This window comes from Pezoporus flaviventris, unplaced genomic scaffold (assembly GCF_033815535.1).
Source record: "Pezoporus flaviventris isolate CSIRO_AGI_PZ_B2104156 unplaced genomic scaffold, CSIRO_AGI_Pfla_v1 ptg000036l, whole genome shotgun sequence".
NCBI lineage: Eukaryota > Metazoa > Chordata > Aves > Psittaciformes > Psittacidae > Pezoporus > Pezoporus flaviventris.
This window is the reverse complement of record NW_026892584.1, coordinates 31,124,870-31,147,119: the sequence shown is the minus strand read 5'-3', so window position 1 is coordinate 31,147,119 and position 22,250 is coordinate 31,124,870. Positions and strand designations below refer to the sequence as shown.

The following is a 22,250-nucleotide window of genomic DNA, read 5'->3' as shown; positions in this document are numbered from 1 at the left end:
TCAACCCAAGACTTAATTATTATCAATTACATTAAAGGTTGGTAAAGTTAAGTATTCAGAATCTGCTCAGAAAAAAAGTAAGCTACAGCATGATTTGTGAATGCTCCATCCCTGGCAGTGTTCAAGGCCAGGTTGGATGAAGCCTTGGGTGAGATGGTTTAGTGTGAGGTGTCCCTGCCCATGGCAGGGGGGTTGGAACTAGATGATCTTAAGGTCCTTTCCAATCCTAACTATTCTATGATTCTACGAGAATACAACTTTAGGAAAGTATTATGAGAAATGCAATCTCATTAGAGAAGCCAGCCATCACAATGGGAAGGATAGTGTCTTCTAGAGTGGAATTGACAGCTTGTAAAGATTTCTCAGAAACAGATTTTCCCTATCTAAGTTAAGGTTGCTGAATCACTGCAGAAACTATTACCTCCTTTGGCATGGGTTTCCACAGTACATTCTCTTTCAGAAAGCTTTATTTAGACTAAATCATAAACCTTGAACTATAGAGCGGTAGTAGCAGAAAACTAAACCCAATTTTTTTTAAGCCACATTTTCAATTATATCTTTAAACACTTTAGGCCACTTTATAGGTACTCCTAAAACTAAGATAATTTTTTTTTGTTAAATAGATTCTTTCCTATAATAACCCAAATACTAGTCTGTAAACTAAGTTAGAGAGAATGTACAAAGACTCTATTACAGCATTTTTAACAAATACACTATCTGTTCTAGCCTGTAGCTCAGTAATACAGTATTATCACAGCTATCATTGCAGTATTATCATTGCTAGCAATTGATCACAGAATTTTTGCTGAGTTTATGAGGCCTCAAGACTACAGCTTCTCAAGCTTACTTTGGCTGACCTTGTCTTGATCTGCCTGGAACTTTTCTTTGACATGATTTAGCTGTAGCAGTATTTCTCTCTTACAGCCAGATGACCATGCTTAGTTGATTTTAATATGGCTTGTCTTCTTATAGTGTAACCATAGTTTTATATGAAGTTGTAATAAGTAGTTGTTCTGTATAAAAGGGGTATTTGTGACTACTGTAATGAAGCAGTGCAGAGAATTAAAGGTCTGGTATGTTAGTGGAGGCTTTGAGAAGAGGAGACACAGGATGTAGTACAAAGGAATATAGGAATGGGATAAAGGTGGGTGACATGCTGGCACTTGAAAACCCATGACTATGAACAACTCATCAATGGTTAGTTAAAGAAATGCAGACCTGGGCAAAACTGATTTTAGGAGTATCATAAGTGCACTATATATAGCAAATTTGGATGTAATGTGGATTTGCAGATCAATGAATAAAAAGCATGTAGAAAACTATTAGCAAATCAATTAAATGACCCCAGCAGATCCTAAAGTGAAGAAGAAACCAACAGTGTCAACATCACAGTCTTCCTAATGAAGGAGCTGGGTGCTAGTGATTCACCATACGCTGCCCTAACAGATGGAAGGATCCTGAGGGGATGTGGAAGGGTCAACAGAACACCAGAAAAAAACAGTTAGAAGCTAGGAAATGTGTGTATTTCTAATGGTATTCATACAACTGAGGGATTTTGGGGTTTCACTTTGGTTTGCTTTTTTATTTTTTTCCATGGTGGTATCCTTTTCTTTATGTTCCTTACTTTCTTCTTTTTGTTTATTGTTAGATGTTGGCTACCCCTTAATTAGGCTGTTAAGATTTCAGTTATACTAATAATTAACTCCTAGCTTTACATATAATCACTGTTTATTTTTTACCCCTAATGTTTTTTAGCAACAGTGTGTATATTGTGATAATAAAATTCCATTGTAGTATATATATCTTTATTGAAAACCTGTGGAGCCCATATCTTAAAGAAAATTCTATGTAATAATGGTAAACAGATTCTTATCTCCTAATAAAACGCCTCTAGATAAACCTGCTGGTTTTCAGCAGTGGTCATATAACTGCATATAGTGAAATAATAAAAATGCCTAGCTTTTACATAGTGCTTATTCCAGTAGGTCAGTAAAAGATGTACCATTTGTCCCATTATAGGCAAGAATCAGCAGGCATTCAGATTCAGGATCATCAGCATTTTGGTGTTAAAGTTTCTATTTTCTATGCACTATATGACAGTGAAAGTTAGAAATTTATATGTGGACCTACAGAAGAAACCATAAATGATATAGACAACCTTCCACATAAATTATTCTAATCTGACAGTGGATTTAGCATGTTTTTGATTAAAGACATGCTTCAGGATTCAGAATTCAGTCCAGAACTTGTTGGAGCTATTGGAATAATTCCCTATGAAGAAGCCTGTAATGGGATCCACAGGTCATTCTAGCCCTTTTAAACTCCCATGCAATCAACATTTTACAATTATCTTTTTAATAGAGGTGTATTCAAATATTCATAAAGGATGTGGATCTCCTATTAAAAATATGAATATAAATTATTATAGGATATGTAAAAGCTGGAGACTTTAATGTTAACTCTGAATTCACTAAAAGTTCCAAATCACTTGGCTATTGTGAGTTTAATGCATGGTTCTAAAATTTTTCTCAAGAATGTGGTTAGTGAATAGAAACTGGAGAATATTCAGCTAAACTCACAAACCAGGTTCAAGCCCACTTCATGCCATTCACGTTGTTCAAATGACTCATAAGCACACTACAGGTCATTCAACAGGGATCCATTTGCTGATACATGTGCATTAGATTGAATGCTGGAGATACATGTGGCAGACAGTGTCACACCAAGGAGAAGTGACAGATATGGTGATGGTCCATCACTCTGTTGTAATCCTCCCCCTTTATAGCACCTGCTGGGGGCTCTCTGTTAACTGCAGGTGGAGCTGCCTGGCAAACTGCTCTTGGGTCACCATCAGAGAACTGAAAGGATCTCTTTCTCAGGCTGCCCTGAGAAAAATCTGCACATGGAAAAATATGTCATATACTCCACATGATCTGCTCCAGCCAGGGCAGTCAAGCAAGAAAAACAAAACGGAAAAAACTGTGAGCAAACCCAAAAACACATTACCAAAGACATGTCACGGCTGGAAGCAGTCAATACACCAGAGGACTGATATTTAGCATGGCTAAAGGACCTTTCTGAAGTATTTGGTTTCTGAAACACACTTTTTACATAAGTATGAGAAATATACTGTGCATAACATTTCGAAGGCCTGGTTGGATGAGGCTCTGAGAACCTGATGTGGAAAGTGTTCCTGCCCACAGCAGGTCCCTTCCAACCCACACCATTCTATAATTCTATGAGAATACAAGTGTATTTTACAGCAAACAGAAAATTCTAAAACGAAGAAATTCATGTTATTTTAGTCATGTAATACTCTCTACTCACCAAGTAATGCTGTTAGTCTTACACTCATAAATTTTCTATTTGCTTTGGTTATTTTACTCTCATTACCGATCAGCAGTCAAAAGCTAAATCCAAATGAGTACGTCACCTTTTAGAATCAATGCAGAGAAGGCGTTCATCTGACAGTGCATTTCTCTGCAATTTCAAATTAAGATCAGCTTCTGAAACACAGATTAATCTTGTCTCCTGATCAAACTCTGTTTGCTGGATTATTTGGTCTTGCAGAAATTTATCTCTAAACAATTTATCTTCTGTAACAAGATGATAGAAGAATGTTAATAAATTTTGATTTAACTTAGCAGAAACTTCAGAAACTAGAAGGAATTTCATTACTTATTTCATTTACTAATGAGGGATCTCTAGCTGAAAAACAAGTAATTTTGCTAATGAATTCTAGGATAGTATGCACTCTTTATGTTTTAGTATTTCTGCATATGAGAGATATATTTGGCAATATGTATGTAGCATTATGGGTTAAAAACAAACTCTGAAAACCCATAATAAAATATGCTTTAAATTCAATGGCAGGTATTTAAAATGGGAATATCGGGTTACAACTCCGCATGAGATACCCTGCTCTGCTTTGTAAGTAGGGCAGGTATGTAAAACTCTAAAATGAGAATATGTAAACTAACAGCTAAAAAATTGCAGTAAAACTTACAGCTTCTGAATCTTCAGAGCTGCAATATATGCATGGACAGTAGTAATTTTAACTACTGAATGAACGTATTTGGCAGAAGGAGAGTAGCTAGGCATAAATCCCGGTTAGCACAAGGAGACATTGTACACTCAGGGAGGGATACTGTTCTCAGATCAGTCCAGGGACAACTTGCCCTTTTTGGACAAATGGGTGGAGACATGTCTCTTCCTTTCTTACTCACCTAGGCAGAAATAAAACAATTTATGACCTCAGGAACGGATCCATAGGTTTATAGATCTAAAAGGAAATCTCTTTCTACCAGAGCTGTCTCAGAAAAGGGCATTAGAGATTATTTGAGCCATGTATGGAGTGCAGAGGACCTGGCTTGTAGGCTATCATAGGTCGAGGAACATGGTCTTGGTCCTGAGCCCTGCAGCCCCTGCTCATAGTCCTTGAATTTGACATGTTGCTATTCATGTCTTTTAATTATGGAGTCAGGATACCTAAACTGCGTAAGAGCAACAGAAGTCAACTGTGGGCTTTGTTGAATATTTGCCGCAAATAAAGACCTAAAATGAAACACTGAAAGAATATTTCATAGCCAATTTCTAAGTCTTCCTGTAATAGCACATTAGCTGTGTGTCTACGGTTAGATAAATGAGCTGAGGAGGATGGGTGGCAATGAACACTGCCCATTTAGGTTGCTATATGCAAATGTATCTCCTCTTGTATGAGAGAGGTCCTTATTTTGAGCATTCTACAAAAATCCCATATAACAAAGAGTTCTTCATGAAGAAAACATGAAAAGTGAGTTAAAAGACAGTTCATATGAGAAGGAAAAGCTGTCAAATACAGGGAAAGAAAAATAAACCTCGGAGAAGAAAATGACATAGAAAAGTCAATTGTAGTGCTAATGATGTAGAAACATCTGATTTTTTTTTTTCCCTGTTGTTCATACTGAGTTTTAGTTGCATACTGTCTTTTCCCACATTCTGTTCTGTCTACAATTCATTTAAAGTCCTGCTATAAACTCACTCTTCAGTTTTCAATGCTTTCTGTGTTGAAAAGTGTATTTCAGACGGTGCACAGTATTCACTTCCAGGAGGTATGTTAAACTTCTCTGTATTATTCAAGTTTTAGTGCACAGGATAGTGTAACATACATTATTGGAAGGATGGTCTCACCAATACTGACAATTCAGTTCTTACTAAAAAAAAACCCAAACAAACAAACAACCCAAAACATGTTATTCTACATCTTTGCTCTCTTTCACAAGCTTAAGTGGCACCAAAATAGTGTATAAATCCAGAGCAAAAGACCATTATGGGACTTAACATAGACCACTTATATGTGTGAGTATCTATCTATATATATATACACATATGCACCCTCATGAAGACATAGTGTGTTTGTCTATATGTTTGTGTGTGTGCATCTCATGTATGTGTAAAAATGATGAGAAACAGTGCATTAGACAGATAAAAATTACTACTACAATCAGAAAACAGCTTTGTTTTTCTTGTTTTAATCTCAAATATAAACACTTATAAATGACATTATCATGTGAGGCAGCAAGCAGCTGCCCTCTATGCCAATCATGGTAGAGAAGGTGGATATGGCATAGAAGAAATGATGCAAATGAAAAGGAAAATGTGAGATTGGTACCTCTGGATTTTTCATAGTCATAATATCACAGTAGAAGATCATTACTTCATGACGAATGGTTCACTGTACTGACAGCATTTCTTTAGCTTAGCTTCGCTGGGTAATCCTCATCACAGTTTGCAGGTATAATGGTTTTACAGGAACTTTTTCCTTGTGACAAATAAGCAACAGTCTTAACTGCTTAGTTTCAAATGTTAAGAAAACATTTGGACAAGGAATAATGGAGAAAAGTAACAGACATCAAAACTGAAAGTAACAGTGTCTGATGTGACTGATAACTCAATAATCACAGGTGCTATGGTTTGGAATTCATATGCAAGCACCTTGCTAATATTTGCATTGGTGAAAGGAGAATCACCAAAAAGGTGACCTTTTAAACTTGCCTTGTTACACACTCCTTCTTAAATACAGTGTATTAAAATAAATATGTAATGTTTGGAAATAAATAAATATGTAAATGTGTGTAAATAAGGTGTAAGCATACTCCAGAACTTACAGTAAATGGTAATTGAAGGCCCACAAAATAAAACTCAGCTCATTCCTGGCTTTTATAGGCATAGTTTGCAGTTTTTGTTACAGACCTCCAAGAGAATGCACATCACTGAAGATGTCTTAGTGGGGTCCTGTACAAACCAAAGGTCCTATATAATGCTGCAGAGGACCTCTAATTTGCTGCATCCTGCATAAAATGATCCAGTTCTGCATCTGCCAGCCTCTGCAGTCAGCAAAGAGAAATGCCATGACTCCAGTTATTTTCCTTCTGTTCTAGATACCTTGTTTTTTTCAGGAAGATCACGGTTAAAGTAGCTGTCTTCCTCCTTGATCACTACAAAAGAGGATCTGACGTACCTGAGTAAGGAAGAAGAAACATTTCTCTCCTTCTCTTTGACAGCTACTAGTAATAATCTGTAAAACTGAAGCTATAAACATGAAGTTCCTATAACCACAAACCTGAGTTTATCCAGTGATCCCAGCTCAATTTCCTAACATGACTACTGTAAATAAATATTGAAAATATTGAATTAAACTTAAAATTGATAGTAAAATTCTTTCAGATTTCTTAACTCAGTATTCTTAAATTTTGTCTTCTGCTGAAAAGAAGACACAGTCTTACCATTGACATAATGGCAGCAGAAAATAAATCTGCTCTACTTTAAACTTGCTTCATTTTCCGCATGTTCATAATGTCAAATTATAAAAAGGAAAGTCAAAACCAAAGCAGAATTGTATAGAAGCATAGTTAACTACAAATTTGTCATCAAGGCAAGTATCACATCACATCATAGATGACAAAGTAAATCAGGGTACGCATAGATTTCCAAATGAACATCATTACCAGTTAGAGCAGAGAATGCCATGAGCCTGGTACTACTCCCTGTAATTGGGAGAAAAAAATGCTGGAATAAATGAAGTTGTTCACATTAACATATACTGCAGTACTTGACTTCACACCAACTCTCAAATTTTCTTAACAACATGTTCCTTTAATGGGGAGAAATTCTTAACATTTGCATTTTAAGTCAGTAATAAATTATGTATTATTTCCTGAACTGTGAGTGAACAAACCAGTCTGTGAAGGGGTATGAGGTCAGACTTACAACGCTGTCATTTAAATTATCTGTCGTTGAAGTCAAAACGAAGTTTGACATTAAAGTGAGTATATCACAAATTTGTCAGGACTTCACATCTAAACAGAAGCACGAAAGTATTGTGGTTTAAAAGTTCTCTCTCTCTCCCCCACATCCCCCACATTTCTTCCTTTTTTCTCACAGCTAAAGCCTTGAGAAAGTACTGAGCACTTTTGTAAATACTCATTTTATCACATTTTCTTGATTCTATTAATTGAAAGTGATTGCAGTCAATTCAGTGGATTTAAACAGAATATAGTACATGTGTTAGAAGTGGATCTCATATGAAGAGTCTGAAAATTGTATGGGGAATTTAAAATTGTGTCACAAATGTGTGTATGTATAGAGCATATCCATGTGTCCTTTTTCATGTCCATAAAGTGTCGGTAAAGAGGAGTAGCTATACATTCTGTCCATCATTGTTACTATATTTCGTCTTCACAGAACAAAATCTGCCTCGTTTTCATCTCAAACAGGCAATTTTAAAGTATGAAAATTACAGCATTCCATCTTGAGACACACTGATCCAATCCCAATCACATAGAATTTTATTTATCTGTGTGATTACTTGCTTAAAGACTATAGTAGTGGAAATATGGTTTTCACTCAAGAAATACACCATTTGTTCAGAATCTGGCAATTGTGCTTTTCAAGAATGGTCATGTTCAGCTTAGCACTCTGACTAGTATCCATCATGGACAATTCTCAGTTCTGCACAGAGCATGTTAAAGTTGTCAACACACACATGCGTTTGAGTTGGATTTTCTCTGGTAGTTTATACATCATCTTTGTTCTTCAAGGCATTGTAATCAGCATTACTTTTGTTATTTTCCTGTTACTTCCTTCTGTATATGAATCCTTTCTATACAGAGGAAGGTAAATAGTAGACCCAGTGCACAGATTCTTCTTATTCCACATGACATGTCCCCACCAAAGTGTAATTGTACTAATAAACTCTTTATACATGAATTTTTTCAGTCATATATGTTACCCATAATATGTCATTGTAAGCAGAAAATGTGTGTTTATGTGTAAAAGAACATTCTTGTTATGCTCAGTGGCCTGTTTGTGGTTTCAAATGTCAATTTCTTCTGTGGCTTATATTGGACAATGTTGCTCAGTCCATATCTCTGTCTCCCCCCATTTCAGTAAAGTCTACTTCTCTGCTCTCCTAGTTTTGCAAAAGAGATGCACAGGCCTACTACCTGCCTCAGTTAATGTTTTTCACTAGGGGGTACATAATGTGACATATTATACAATGTGTCGTACCGTATGTTTTTTAATAATGCTTCTGACATAAAGTACTCGTGTAAGCATTCTGATTTATGGTTGAAATAAGTGGGGTCAGGATTTCACCATAAGAGTGTACTAATTTGTTTTAGGAATGCAAATTATTGTTTAAAAGTTCACCAAATCTCCACCTGTGTAACAGAAATTGTTTAGTGATTTTTAGTTTTAACCTTTACAGACCATGGCACTTCAAACAGAATTAAAACCTTTGTTTCACACTTTAATGACGGAATGTAATTTCTCCATGTGGCACCAGAAATCTTCTTAGACACAAGAACTCTTGAAAAATTAATTTTAGATAGAAGAAAGAACTCTTCTCAAAATTAAATAGTGAAAAATGTTGGCTGAACAATATTTAAAAATAATCCTCCATGTGCTTGCTTTGGGAGTTCCTTATAGCTAAATCTCCTATACACAACCTCCAGGATTTATACACACATGCACGTGTGTAAACAGATCCAGGCAACTAAGCTTAGAATTATAAAAAGTAAATATAAAAAGACTGATCTCTACAATGATAAATCATTTTGGGTTATTACAAGGTTATCTGATGAAGTAGTCAGTGTTTGTCAACATTTTTCTCTTTTGAGATAAAATCCTCAATTGAAAGTGGTGATGACATTATTTTTTCCAGAAGTACATAAATGATGGCAAGTGTTTGTCATCTACCTATTTTGTCCATCCTCCTGTGGTAAAGCAGGAACGTTTGCTTCCCAGGGTCTAATCTGGCTCAGAAGAAATCCATGGAATAAGGCAGGGAAGGGGCCAGATGTGGATGTACTGCACAGCAGTTCTTGGTAGTTTTATTTAATATTCAGGGTAAAGTCAGAGAATAAGAATTTATAGGGAAGTGACACTCAGCTATATTACATTTCTAAGCTTTCAAGTGACACAGTAACATTCAATATTTCTGGTTCTAGCAATGCCTAAAATTAGTTCTTGCATATGTAACTAGAAAAGGGGTAATTTTCATTTCTAAGTAGCTAAAGCATCTCTTTAGATATACTGAATATATTACCAGATATACTAGGTATAAGATATACAAAAATTTATTAAGGCTTATGTCTGTATGTTGTGCATTCTGAGAATTCAAGAACAAATTTGAAGGGATAATTGAAAAAAAAAATAAACCGCATCTCATTTCAAGGAAACAGATAATATTAGGTAAAATGCTTAAGTTTGGCAAGGATGAATGAAAAATGCATGTACCAAATGACTATGCATATAACTGATCACAGCTTCCACATATGTATATTTGTTATAGACGTATATATCTGCTTAAGTGTACCTATTTAATGCAAACATTGGAATACAATCTATTCCTGTTTTGCAGTGTTTTCCTATACGTGTATCAGAATGAGTCTTATAAAGATAAGATTAAATCTGACGAAGTGACAAATGGTTTAACTCTTTGAGAGACAGAGATGAAAATACTTGTCTTTTAGAATTTGAAAAGAATGTGGACATACAGTAGAATATTTGGAAATATTTTCAGAAAGGAAAGCCCAGAAGATAGATTGATATTTTTTCTGATTTCCCTTTTAGATAATCAAATCCTTATTTTAATTAATTTGTTCATATAAATACAGCAGGATTGTTGTATTTTTTAAATAACTCTTTACTGAATATGCCAACAAGATAATATATAGTGTATAGTGAGGTTTTGAAGTTAACAATGCGTGCAACATGGCAGATTGCAGAAAACAGATAACGCAGACTTCAAACCATCTATTTTTCCATGTTAAAGATATAAAATATATCAAACACAGAACAGAACCAAGTGCGCATATCTCAGTTAAATTCAATTTTATGAAAGATCATCTTCAGGTATTTGGGACCAAGTGAAGATAACATTTTTTTTTAGAAGCTTATCTGTATCAGAATTCAGCTCTCATGAGGCACATTTCCACAGAGCCCCATTATAATATAATAAAATCTTGCCAAATCTCTTTTGTACTAGTTTTCCAGATGGACCACTAGCTAGCATCCTTTTAAAGAGCAAGACATTGTTTGCTGTACAAAAGTTTAATGCCAAATGCTTCAATATTGCCTGTAGTATCATTTGGGATATAACATGCCCTGTTCAGCAGAGTTCAGGGAAGGAGTGGTCATCAGCTTTCTAGAATTACCTCTGTGTTTAGAAGAGATCATCAGGCAAGATTTGATGAGGCTCAGAGCCAGTAAATTTTGGTTTTGGCACTCATTTCTATTTTGTTTTTCCACTGAGCTGGAAAGATAAGTCGTAAGTAAAAGCATCATTCTCATGTTCTAAAGAAAATACTTTACTATCTCCATGTTAAATTTAAGGTGAAGGAGTACTATAAATGGAGAACTCAATGGGAATTAACCACTTCATTGTCAAAAGCTGAGACTGAACTTTCACTCCAATATAATTAATAAAGTGCCTTATGTAGACCCTTAAAAGAATAACACCACCACAATATGCATAAAGTTATTTTGTTTGCAAAATTAAAATCAATGAATTTCTCAGAGGGAGACATTTTCTCTCATGGAAAAATAAAATGATTGACAGAAAAATACAGTTGAGCTATTCTAGTAGCAAACAGCATATAAAACAGCTACTTCATTTTTCTGTTTTACTTGACATTCATCATAGTCCTTTATTGGCTTACAGGGAAAATGCTAATAACTTTTCTGTCCAAAATAACCCAATCCCTAAATATTCTTATGAATAAATTCAATAATAATATCTCCAATGAGAATGTGTGACCACAAAGTCCATGCATTTATCAGGTGTCCATTTCTGCCAGCAAAGCTACATGCAAGGAACACTTGTTACAGTGACAGAGCCTGTGAAAATTCGGACCTATTTGCAAGTAAGTCTTCAGAAGGAACTCAAGGACCCGGCAAAACAGTATCACAACATATTAGTTGTGATACCACTTTAATGTCATTTCACTTAAACTTTTAGTTTATTTCACTCACCAATCCTTTCTGTACATTTATGCCAGCTATTAATAGTATACAACAGAAGACAGGTGAGAATGTAAACCACTCATTTTCCTCCAGAGCCAATGAACCTATTAAATTCAGGACCTGGAAAGGAACATTTTGGATAAGTGGTATAACCACATATTTGTGACTTCTGCTCTATAGCCTTTAGTTAATATCTGTGGTCAGACATTGGCACCAAGGGAAAATGATCCTAGTTTTATGAAGCCTAAGCAAAAACCTACTACTCTTAAACTTTATATCACCAAAACATCATTGCCCATTTTTAATTCTGACTTGTTCCAAATACTTTACCTAGTGAAAATTGCCCATTAGGTGTTCATCTAGTTGTGACCTAAAATGAAGTCTCAGCTGTTTGTGTGGCTGACACTTTGAAAAGTCCTGGACTCTATCCCAGGTTGAAATACACTAACCATTTCACAGGTGGATAGCAATTAGAACTGGGAGAAACATTCTTCAAATGAAACATATGACCTTTCAGTTGACTATGGCTGTGAAATTTTTAGATAATAGTTCCAGCTTTAAACATGAATTTTGGTATAAGTGGTTTGCTACTTTTTTTCAAAGGAGTATTTATAGAAAAGAGTATCCCATGCCAATATATATATATATTTTTAACACTGAAAAGAAACATAAAATATGCTACCTTTAATTTTATTTTGATTTTTGATCTAAGTGAGTGATAGTCCACAGAGAGATATATATGTTTCATCATCTGAGATCAAAAAGAACTGTTTGTGGAAGCCTTCTGTTTTCACCCTGTTAGGACAGCAACCACGTTTGTCATCAGTTTGAGCTTGTGGATCGCTCACCTGCAGTATGGCTGAACTCCCTGAATAAGTCATTTGCTACAACTAAGGCGCCTAGCTCATTTTGAAACTATGGTATCCTGAGGACTAGAACAAAAGATGTTCATCAAGGAGGACAAAGATTCCTCCAGCACTAGTCACTGAAGTATGAAATTCTAGTAAATGCAAACTTTCAAAGGATGCCTTTTGAAATCGAACATACAGATAGTTATTTCAGTGAAATTAAATACTACATCCACACCCAATGAGAATCTCTGGCTCTATTTAATTTCAAACAAACTCCAGCATGCAATGGAAGCGTGCATAAGCACAACTATTTGCTGCTTGTCTTGTGGGCTTTGGCACTTAAAACATATTAAACAAACAAAACAAAAGTATCAACCTTTTCATCACAGTCTTCAGTAAATAGGTCACAGAAAAAAAATGCTTTGCATAGACATTTCTACCTAGAATTATCCCATTTGAAATCATATGGCAGCCTTTTATTTAGCATAATTTCAGTGACTTTACTATTACAGTAGCCATACAGGTTTCCTAAAATACCTGTAATAGCTGGAAAAAATAAAAAATATACAGAATATAGAGTGGAATTTCAAAATGTGATTGTAAAAGGTGTTGGGGGAAAGATTCTGCTTCTTACACAATGATTGTACTTTGCCATCAATCATAACTGGATTCATTTTGCCATTGCAGAAAATGAGTATTGCCATAGAAACTGCACACTCATAGACTGCTGGGTTTCAAGAATAGGTTGAGAGAAAGGAGCAAAGGAAAGGATTAAAACCCTCTCTCCCAACATAAGCAGCCTCATAAAGTGAAATGTCTACGCATTTCGCAGTGAAAGTGCTTCAGCCTTTACTTCCAATCCACTTCTAACAACTTCTCTTTGTCCCTAGTTGGTCACTGTAAAAAGTCTTCTCTTTGGTTCCCTCAGGAAAGTTTTCTCTCTTTTCTCTTTGTTGTGAACTTTTGCTTGTCCACAAGCAAAAAAATGAGCTGCATTTAAAAAACAAACTGAAAGAAATTAGAGAATTAGATTTCACCACTGAGCTGGCAAGAAAAAGAGAGTTCTTAGCAGTCACAGAGTCAATGGAACTGCTGGAACATTATATAATTTTGAGAGCAGCAGCATGGTTTTAATACAAGCATGATGTTTCTCATAGTGCATGAAAAGCTCAAGGACTCAGAAGGTATTCCAGCCAAAGAATCTGAGCGAACAAAAAAGCAAATTCTAAGCCCACCTACTGCTTATAAAGCACAGATCATTGTGGAAAAGCTGAAGAGAAGAGAAAAGAAAGGAAATTCAGAGGGACAGTGTGTACTTGTGTTCTCAACATTCCTCGGCTAATTGATTACTTAGTTAATGTTTGTCTCTGTATCCCTCTGAATAAGGGAGGAAAAAACAAACAAACAAATAGATTTTACACATTAATTTTCCCCGCTGAACATATTTCAGTTCATAATAGGCTTGGAGGCCTCTCCAATAATAAATAATTTTTAAAAGATCTTTCTTTTTTTCTCTGTTTGTTCACTGTTTGGTTTTGGATTTTTTTTTTTTCCCTACTTCTCCATACTGAACTCCAATCCCTAAATCAAATAAGGCTTGAACCATAAAAGTCAATAGAAACCTTTCCATTGGCATCATTTTTTGCACCATGTTTTCATCAATTTACACTTTTAGATTCCAAACTCTACATGAATACTGCAGAGCTGGGAGCTCACAGAATTTCATGCATTCAGGCTTTACCTGAACATGCTGTGTCAACAAATGCTGCTCTATTAAAGAGAGGTGCAACTTAATGACAGCTATCTGATACATACCGATAACCTTCATCTCCCACTGAGAAGGGTCAGAGAATGCCTAAAGCTTCTTAATCATAATGAAAAGCAGGAACAGTTTCTATCTTAAATGTATATAGTGTTGGGGGAGATTTTCAGAGTAGCTTTTGTAAATAGGAATCAAGGTCACTGAGTTTGACGCTGAGCTCTGTATACCTTTCCTATTCCAAGTATATTGGGGAAAAAATAATCAAAGAAGAACATAAACTGTTTGGTAGCACTCAGAACTCCAGTTTTCTGTTGGAGGTAGGAAATGCATAACTGACAAAGGGGAGCAGTATTTCCAATTGTTTGATGCTCAACAGTAACTGCTGGGTTCAAGTCAGAAGGATTGCACCCATTTTATCTGAATTGCTTTTTTCTGTTCCTAGTGTGACCCTGTTTTAATATGCACTTATTTTCCTGTACTACGGGACACCTAGAAACTTAACATCCTTCAGACAGCTTCGACAGCAAAGTGGTTAACGTTTGAAGAATGAGTCATTCTTTCATTTGCCATGACATGGGTTCTTATTGTACAACCCTGTACAGTACTTAGCAATATTTTTTAAAGATTTAAAAAGCAAAGAGTTATAAAACCATTTGCAATTGACTTGAAATAGAAAAGATAGCACTTTTTTTTAAATCCCATTATATAGTACACCGTATAAATTACAGAGTATTCAAATGCATAAATGCATCTTTGTAACATTTATCAAATGTAATTTTCTCATTGTTGTTTGGGGGCTTATTCTTCCCAAAGTTTTTTCTCTTTGTCCTAGACACCCCCATCTCCCTTCACTATCACGTATGACAGTGCTCCAGGTCTGAGACATTGCTGTTGCAGTATCGCATATTGTTGGGGATGTGGCAGTCTGTGTAGTTAATGCCCCCGTTTGGGGTATAAATGGGCTGCAGTCTGAAATCTCCTTTAAGGAGCTGATCATTATTTAAGGAGACAATCTGGAAGCTGGTTTCCGTCATCTCCAGGATGGAGTTGTCCTTCTTGGTCCCTGCCTCGCAGTAGTCGTCTTTCCGACGGCCCCGGTTGTATTTCCATTTCTGGGAGGTGTAACGCCCTTTTTTGTGCATGTGCCAGCAAAAAATGCTGAGCAGGACCACGAGGACAAATATCACTGCACCCCCAATCAACCCTGCCAGCAGAAATGGGGAGCCCAGGTTCTGAGAAGTCGTCTGCTCATGGCTGGAGGGGATGTTGCTGCCATTGCTCAAAAAGGAAGCCTTGGTTGTGGCTTCTGAACAGACAGGGTCTTCTCCAGTTTGGTAATTATTATAAGTATCCAGTGGAACCAAACAAATCCGATAGGTAGATTTGGGCTCCAGATTTACCAAACTTAAGTGTTGTTTCTCACCACTAACTATACGCTCCTGAACGATTCCTCCTACCAGACTATGGCCCATTTTAACCCATGTGAGTTTATATGCCATCACAGTAAAAAGAGACATCCAGTTAACTTGGATGCAAGTATCATTCACAAAATGGATGGAGAGTTGAATCCTTTCAGATATAGGAGGTGTCACCCTTTCTCTGTTCTCCCTGTCAGGCACAGTGGGGAGCGTGGCTATGGTGGGAGTGAGAGGATTGTATTTGCTACCTGGGGGAGGAAATGATGAGGTGGGAGCTAATGTAGTTGACATGGCTGTAGCTGGGACTGAGGTGATGATAAGTGGCAGACCAGGGGTGGTGGTGGGGCATGACAGCATATTCATATTGAGCTCCCTGACTGCCATACCTCGGACCTGCTCTGGTCCCTGGCACATAAAACCCCGTACATTGATGGAAGAAGGAATAAATTTGAGCCATTCAGTGACCCACTTAATACTGCAGTCACACAACCAGGGATTATTCCTTACAGTGAGTTGCCTCAGGTTGTGGAGATTATCAAATACCCCCTTTACCAACATCCGAAGTTGATTGTTGGAAATATCAAGACGTTCCAGCTTGTGGAGGTTTGAAAAGGCTGTAAGTGGTATATGGGTTATCTGGTTGTCCTGCAAGTAGAGCCTTAGCAGATGTGTACCTGGAAGATCGGGAGGAGGATAGGTCAGTGAATTCCGCACTATTGAGAATTCCTTGAGCTTGGAGAGGTGGCTGAAGGTACCTTCAGCTATGCCTTTATTAGTAAGAAGATTGCCATCCACTATCAGACGCTCCAGACTTGTAAGATTCTGGAAGGCCAGGTCTGAAATGACAGCAATTCGGTTTTCATCTACTCGAAGTTCTTGTAAGTCCACCGGAAGGCCTACTGGTACACTGCTTAAGTGATTCTTGGACAAGAACAGAAGCTTGAGGCTGATGGCTTCCTGGAATGCCCCATCCTCAACACCAACAGTGGAGATGGAGTTGTCATCCAGATGCAGCTCTTCCAGCTTCAAAAGCTGAGCAAGGGCAGCCCGAGAAATGGTCTGGATGTTGTTTTCCTGCAGGTGGAGAACCTTGACATTCTTGGGCAGGTTCATGGGGAATTCATCCAATTGGTTGCCATACAGGTAGACTGTGTGCACAGACTGGACATTGTGCAACTCTGCAGGAAATCCAGCATTATTAATTTGGTTATTATGGAGGTAGAGGACAGTTACACCCTCTGGTATCCCAAGAGGCACTGAGGTCAAGCTTCGCTCATTACAGTAGACAAAGTTTCGATCACAGCGGCACACTTTTGGGCAGGCCAAAGTTTTGGAGACCTGCACGTACAGCCCCAGGGAAAAGATAAGCCATGATTTCATGAGAACAGCCCGATCTGTGGGCCACATTGTAGTCCACAAGCCCATTTCTAATTTAAAGAAATAAAGTACCAAAGTGTTAAAGAACTGATAACAATAATGAAGCACATGTAGCAAAATCTCAGGTCATTAAAATTGGCTTCTATTCATGTCCAGTGTTCAGGCCAGAGTTAAAGTCTTGGAGGCTAAGTATAAAATAATCCTTTTATAATTGGTCTACCTCCTACTTTTGATAAGAAAGCCACAGTCTTATTAGCCAGGGTTACAAAGTTTGTTGCCTTCCTCCATGTGTGCTGAAACAAACAATAGCTGTGTCTTTGTGGGTGAGCCACAGGCTAATTTAAAGCTACCAAAAGTCTTCTGTGTATGAGTTGTTTGGAGGGATATTTCCTTTCAGTGAAGTTTGTTGGTGTTACACTCAGCCTTCTGAAGTCAGAAAAGTCTTCATATCAGCTATGTGCCAGATCTGGCCCGCCTGTAAAAGAAAAAAAAAGGAAAGAAAAAGCTGAATAGCATGAAATGTTTATTAGGGAAGATCAAGCCCATTGGAAGACTATTCTAAGGCTGTGCTCATTATGTCTTTCTGGAGAAAAAAAAGCAGCATTAATATTAAACATTAGCTTAACATTACTGTTAAATAGTATTGAAATGTATTTGAAATATATTTAATGTAAAGTCACTGCAGTGATTGAAGGACTTTCAGTGACTTCAGTGAAGGCTAGATCTATCACTTGTGTTTGCATATTGTATCTCCAGTCTTTGTTCTTGCACAGTTTGTTTCAAATCCTAAAACTAAAACATTTTAAAGACCTAAAATTAAACCATTTGACTAGAAATTTTTGTTCTTTTTTTTTTTTTCTTTTGCAGAACCACTGACTTCAGTTAATGCTATTCACTGATGCCTGACAGAGTAGACTCTGGACTGTATTATTTAATCATACTCTATGGTGTGTTTTTTTTCATTTCCTACCAGATTCTGGAATGTTCTTCATCTATTACTGTAATGCCATTCTCTATATTTTCTATCTTAATGCACACTGCCAGATTATTGCACCTCACTACAGTGAATTAGGTTCTTACGAGGAGAGGCTTTTAAATAAGTACAGTAATCCACAACTACAAGATACCTTGATGTAAGGCATGCATTAGCTAAAACAATTATCTTGATATTGTTTCTGATGTAAGCTGTGCTGTCAACAGACTTCAGTATTAGCTTTGCACTAAATAAAACAGGCCCACATCTGCTAAGTTACTGGTTTAGGATACCGGCTCAAACTACAGCAGTTTTGCAGGAGAGTACTTTTTTCAAGCCATAAAGGTTAAAGGCTTCTTTTAATTCTGCTACACAGTTGTCTGTGAATGGCTACATAAGCAAATTTGTACAGATGATTTCTTCAACGTATATTTTCAGCTAAATGCAGTTTTTATCTTTTATGTTCCCAGCTACTATTTATTATTCAGAGCTATAACCAAAGACATCCACTCTCTAAAGCATGCAATGAAAGGTACTGTATTGTATGATGCTATCTTGTTATGTGTTGTTTCCAGTGACTGAAAAAAAAAGTGTTGCATTTTACATGTTTGAACCTAATGAAGGATATAAACCTTGACAAGGACCAAGCATTTGTAGATCACAGCATCATAGAGTGGTTAGGGTTGGAAAGGACCGTAAGATCATCTAGGTCAAAACCCTTGCTAGGGACAGAGACACCTCACACTAGACCATGTCACTCAAGGCTCTGTCCAAACTCTGCCAGGGATGGAGCATTCACAACTTCCTTGAGCAGCCCATTCTGCTGCCTCACATCTCTCACAGTAAATAAAATTTTCCCTATATCTAATTTAAATATCCTCCATTTAAGATCTCAGGGTCTTGAATTGCGGTTACATAAGCATAGTGTTTTTCCAGATTTTGTTTACCCAGAACAAATCTCATTAGCTGGGATTTCAGGAAAATAGAATTTCAGTGAACAGAAATCATGCTTACAAATCTTCTTACTTTATTTAAGCAGTTTAAGCACTATTCATGTAATTCAGAAAGAAATGTAGTTCAGAAGTACATGAAAGTTTGTTCTTCAGCTACAGCTGTACAGCTTATAACATGTCCCAGACACTGCTTTTCAGAATCCGACGGACTGACAGGTTCAAAGTCTCAACTGTTGTAACCCTGCAATCTTGCACTTGCAGGTTAGTATAATTATTTGGAGCATCATCAGGGTTCAGCCTCAGGGCTAGAACAGTTGGAGATAAGAAGTGAAACCCTGAAAAATCCTGTATCTTATCACTATGAATTAAAATGGTAAATGCATGCATACCGTAATGCAGGCTATACTGTGTATTGTCCTTTTCTGGAAACAGTAAGATTAGCTACCACACTGTTCAAGGTTTTCTCTCTTACACATTTCAGTTAAGAGTAGTTTCAATTATGTAAGATGACGTGATTCTGTAGAGAAACTCTTAACAGGATTACAGTGTAACATGAGCCTAAGTGTGACAATTTATCTGCCTTTAATATGGCCTGGCTCCCATCTAGATCATACTGCTCTGATCTGTCATGACGCTGTCTTTTTAAAATGAGAAAGGACATGCAGAGCCTCCTCCGAGATGCTTAGGACCACACAGAGTAATAATAGTGGTTCTCTCGCTCCCTTGCATCATCAGAAAGAGACAGCCTCTAATAGGGCCAATACCCTGCACTGAGCTCTATTTTGACTGTAAGTCTGATTGATGATTAGGTTTTATTTGACTCCTGGGTATGACAGAAAGCCCAGCTGAGGATGTGCAGCTGCAGGCAGCTGCTCCTCCTGGTTTGCTGGAAATCTCCTGTGGAGGAAATGTGATATTAAAACTGATTTATGCATTCACCTTATTCTAGGATTCTGGCCAGACTGCCTCTCACCTAGGAAGATATGACATCTGAATAAAAGATTTCAGTAATGATTCTAGCACAATGGGCCAAACACACAGCAGTTTAAAAGAGCTTTGACTGGATAGTCACCTAAGCATATTAGCACTTTGGAAGCTGGCACTCTGTAGTTTATCTCCTTTTTCTTATTACATGCATTTGACCTTAGAAATCTGTCAAAACTTTCCTATGGTTTTCTCCCCTCATGATGGTGAGAAAGGGAGTCCTTTTATTAACATCAGTATCCTAATCTCCAACTATCAGTCCCTAATAAACAAGTACTATAAAACTCAGAATATATGCATTGGTAGATACTGTTGATTGTATTAAGCAAGAGCAGAAGGACAACTCTAATTGGATATATATGGCTTCAGGGTTGAATGTGGTGTGCTAGAGGGAAAGAATGAAGAAACAAGGATACAACTGAATGCGTTTTAATATTTGGGGGGGGGGGGGAAGCTTTACCTAAGTAGTCTTTTACAACTGTTTAATAATAATTCATAGTGGTGGTCACAGTTGCAGTATTTTTCAGCAAATCTCAGGGACCCTAATGCAAAAGTGAATTATGTTCCTGTGTTAGAAATATGCCCCTCAAACACATCAAAAAGATCGAAGAGCTGAACAAACTGATTTAAAGATAAGCTCTGTGAAAGAAAAGCATCTTATGCAAATTCCAGAAGGCTAGAAAATCTTCAACACTTTGTTCTTCAGCAAACTGCCAAAACTGGGGCAACTAGAGTAAATGAGCTTTCCTCCCACCCCTGACATGCTGGCTCCATCAAGAAAGCTCTCCGTTTTCAATATTCTTACAAGAACTGAACTGAGTGTCTCTGCGAATGAACTGATCAGAGACAGAATTCTGGAAGTGGAGGAATTAAAGGCACTTTTTAGCTTTCATGATTTTAAGCGTTATGAGTTGACTCATAAACAGTAGATGGTAGTGACTTTGCTTATTGTGAAGCTGGAAAATTTTAAAAACCAATCTAGGAAGAGAGGATGAGGGTAAGGGAATCTGTCACCATTAACTTTAAGAAATCAACTGGCAAATGCCTCAAAACACATCTGCCCATCTATTATCACCTTCATAATTTTGGTTTCTGTTTCCTTATCCTGTATACTTGATTTTTATTATTTCTCCCTATATCCTCCTTGGAGCATAAGCCACATCTTCCAAGTGTCTAGGACATTTCTTGTTTTCCTACAGCCAAGATATTAAATCCCATTCGGATTTAAGGAATGATATAACTGTTGAGAAAAGCACATTGAAATGATGAGAACCTATGCACATGTTTTAGGTGGCCATGTCTGAAACTTTGGCGCAGTGGTCTGAGTTCCTGACATCAATGGAAATGTACCCTTTCGTATCTTAAGAGTAGTTTCTGATCAACATTTTTATCTCACTATCTTTTTTCAAAACTGCCTTATTTAAGTTCCCTTTTGGCATGATTAATTCTAGCTGGAGAACAACAATTCTGTCTTTGTGTACTTGATAATGATTTTGAATTTGCTTTTGTTCAACACTGGAACTGAAGAGCTCCTTTAGGAGATTTTGATTAAAGGTATTCAAAGGATGAAATATCTGGCTGCAAGTTGTGAAGGCGAAGGTTTTATTAGTCTCCCCATCACTGGTCAGAATCATCCATACAACTCCACTCTTTAGTCACCTTGCTGTGCACAGGCAAAAGAGTTTAGCTTTAATAAACAAACATTTTTCAATAATTAATATATTACTGAAAATGCTACTCAATCATAAATTCGTGGTAGCTAGTTAAAAAACTCCAACAACCCACTAGCACCCTACTTACTGAACTCCTTCCTATCGCAGTGACCAGTATTGCCTCAGTGGCTGTGTCTGTGGTGTCTAAAGTAGCTTCCAAAGCTGCACACATGGCCATCGTCCCCACCTTTCATGCTGCAGTCTTCCAAGCATGCAGTGCCAGGTTTATCACTCAGGGTCCCTGTGGCTGCCTAAGACAATGTTCAGGGGAGATAACAGAGAATAAAGAGAGGAGTTACCATGTGGAGGACACACCACATGCTATTATAACGCAGGAGTTTTGCTGTGCTCCTGAAGCCAGGTTGTCTGTCTTCATTACTATTCCCATGTATTATATTAACTCCATTATTTTTTTTAAAGGTAATAAAATTAGCAATGCTTGGCTATTCTTTCCTTCAAGGAATCCTGAAAATAATCAACAATAGGTATTAGGAATCCAAGGGTTTTTTTTCTCTGATATCCAAACTACTCAGCACCACTTTTCCTAGCAAGCAGTTCATCCATTTATCGGACTATGAGTGCCACGCAACATAAACTGAAAGGCAAGTAAACACAAACGGTCACATCTATTCTTTTCAATACTATCAGTAAGTGACTCTCATTTAGCATAAAACCATTTGGCATTAATTTTCTTGGCTTTATTGCAGACTAAGGT

General features: G+C 37.0%; 1 protein-coding gene across 2 annotated transcripts in view; it reads right to left on the bottom strand.

Moving 5' to 3' along the window:
- Positions 1-13,882: 13,882 nt before the first annotated feature.
- Positions 13,883-22,250, bottom strand: part of FLRT2 (fibronectin leucine rich transmembrane protein 2) — a 53,949-nt gene continuing 45,581 nt past the window's right edge. For both annotated transcript variants that reach the window (XM_061463756.1, XM_061463755.1), the window contains one exon: positions 13,883-17,388. In XM_061463756.1, coding sequence (XP_061319740.1) covers positions 14,973-16,961 — 1,989 coding nt within the window. In that variant the 5' untranslated portion in view covers positions 16,962-17,388 and the 3' untranslated portion in view covers positions 13,883-14,972. The remainder of the gene's footprint in view (positions 17,389-22,250) is intronic.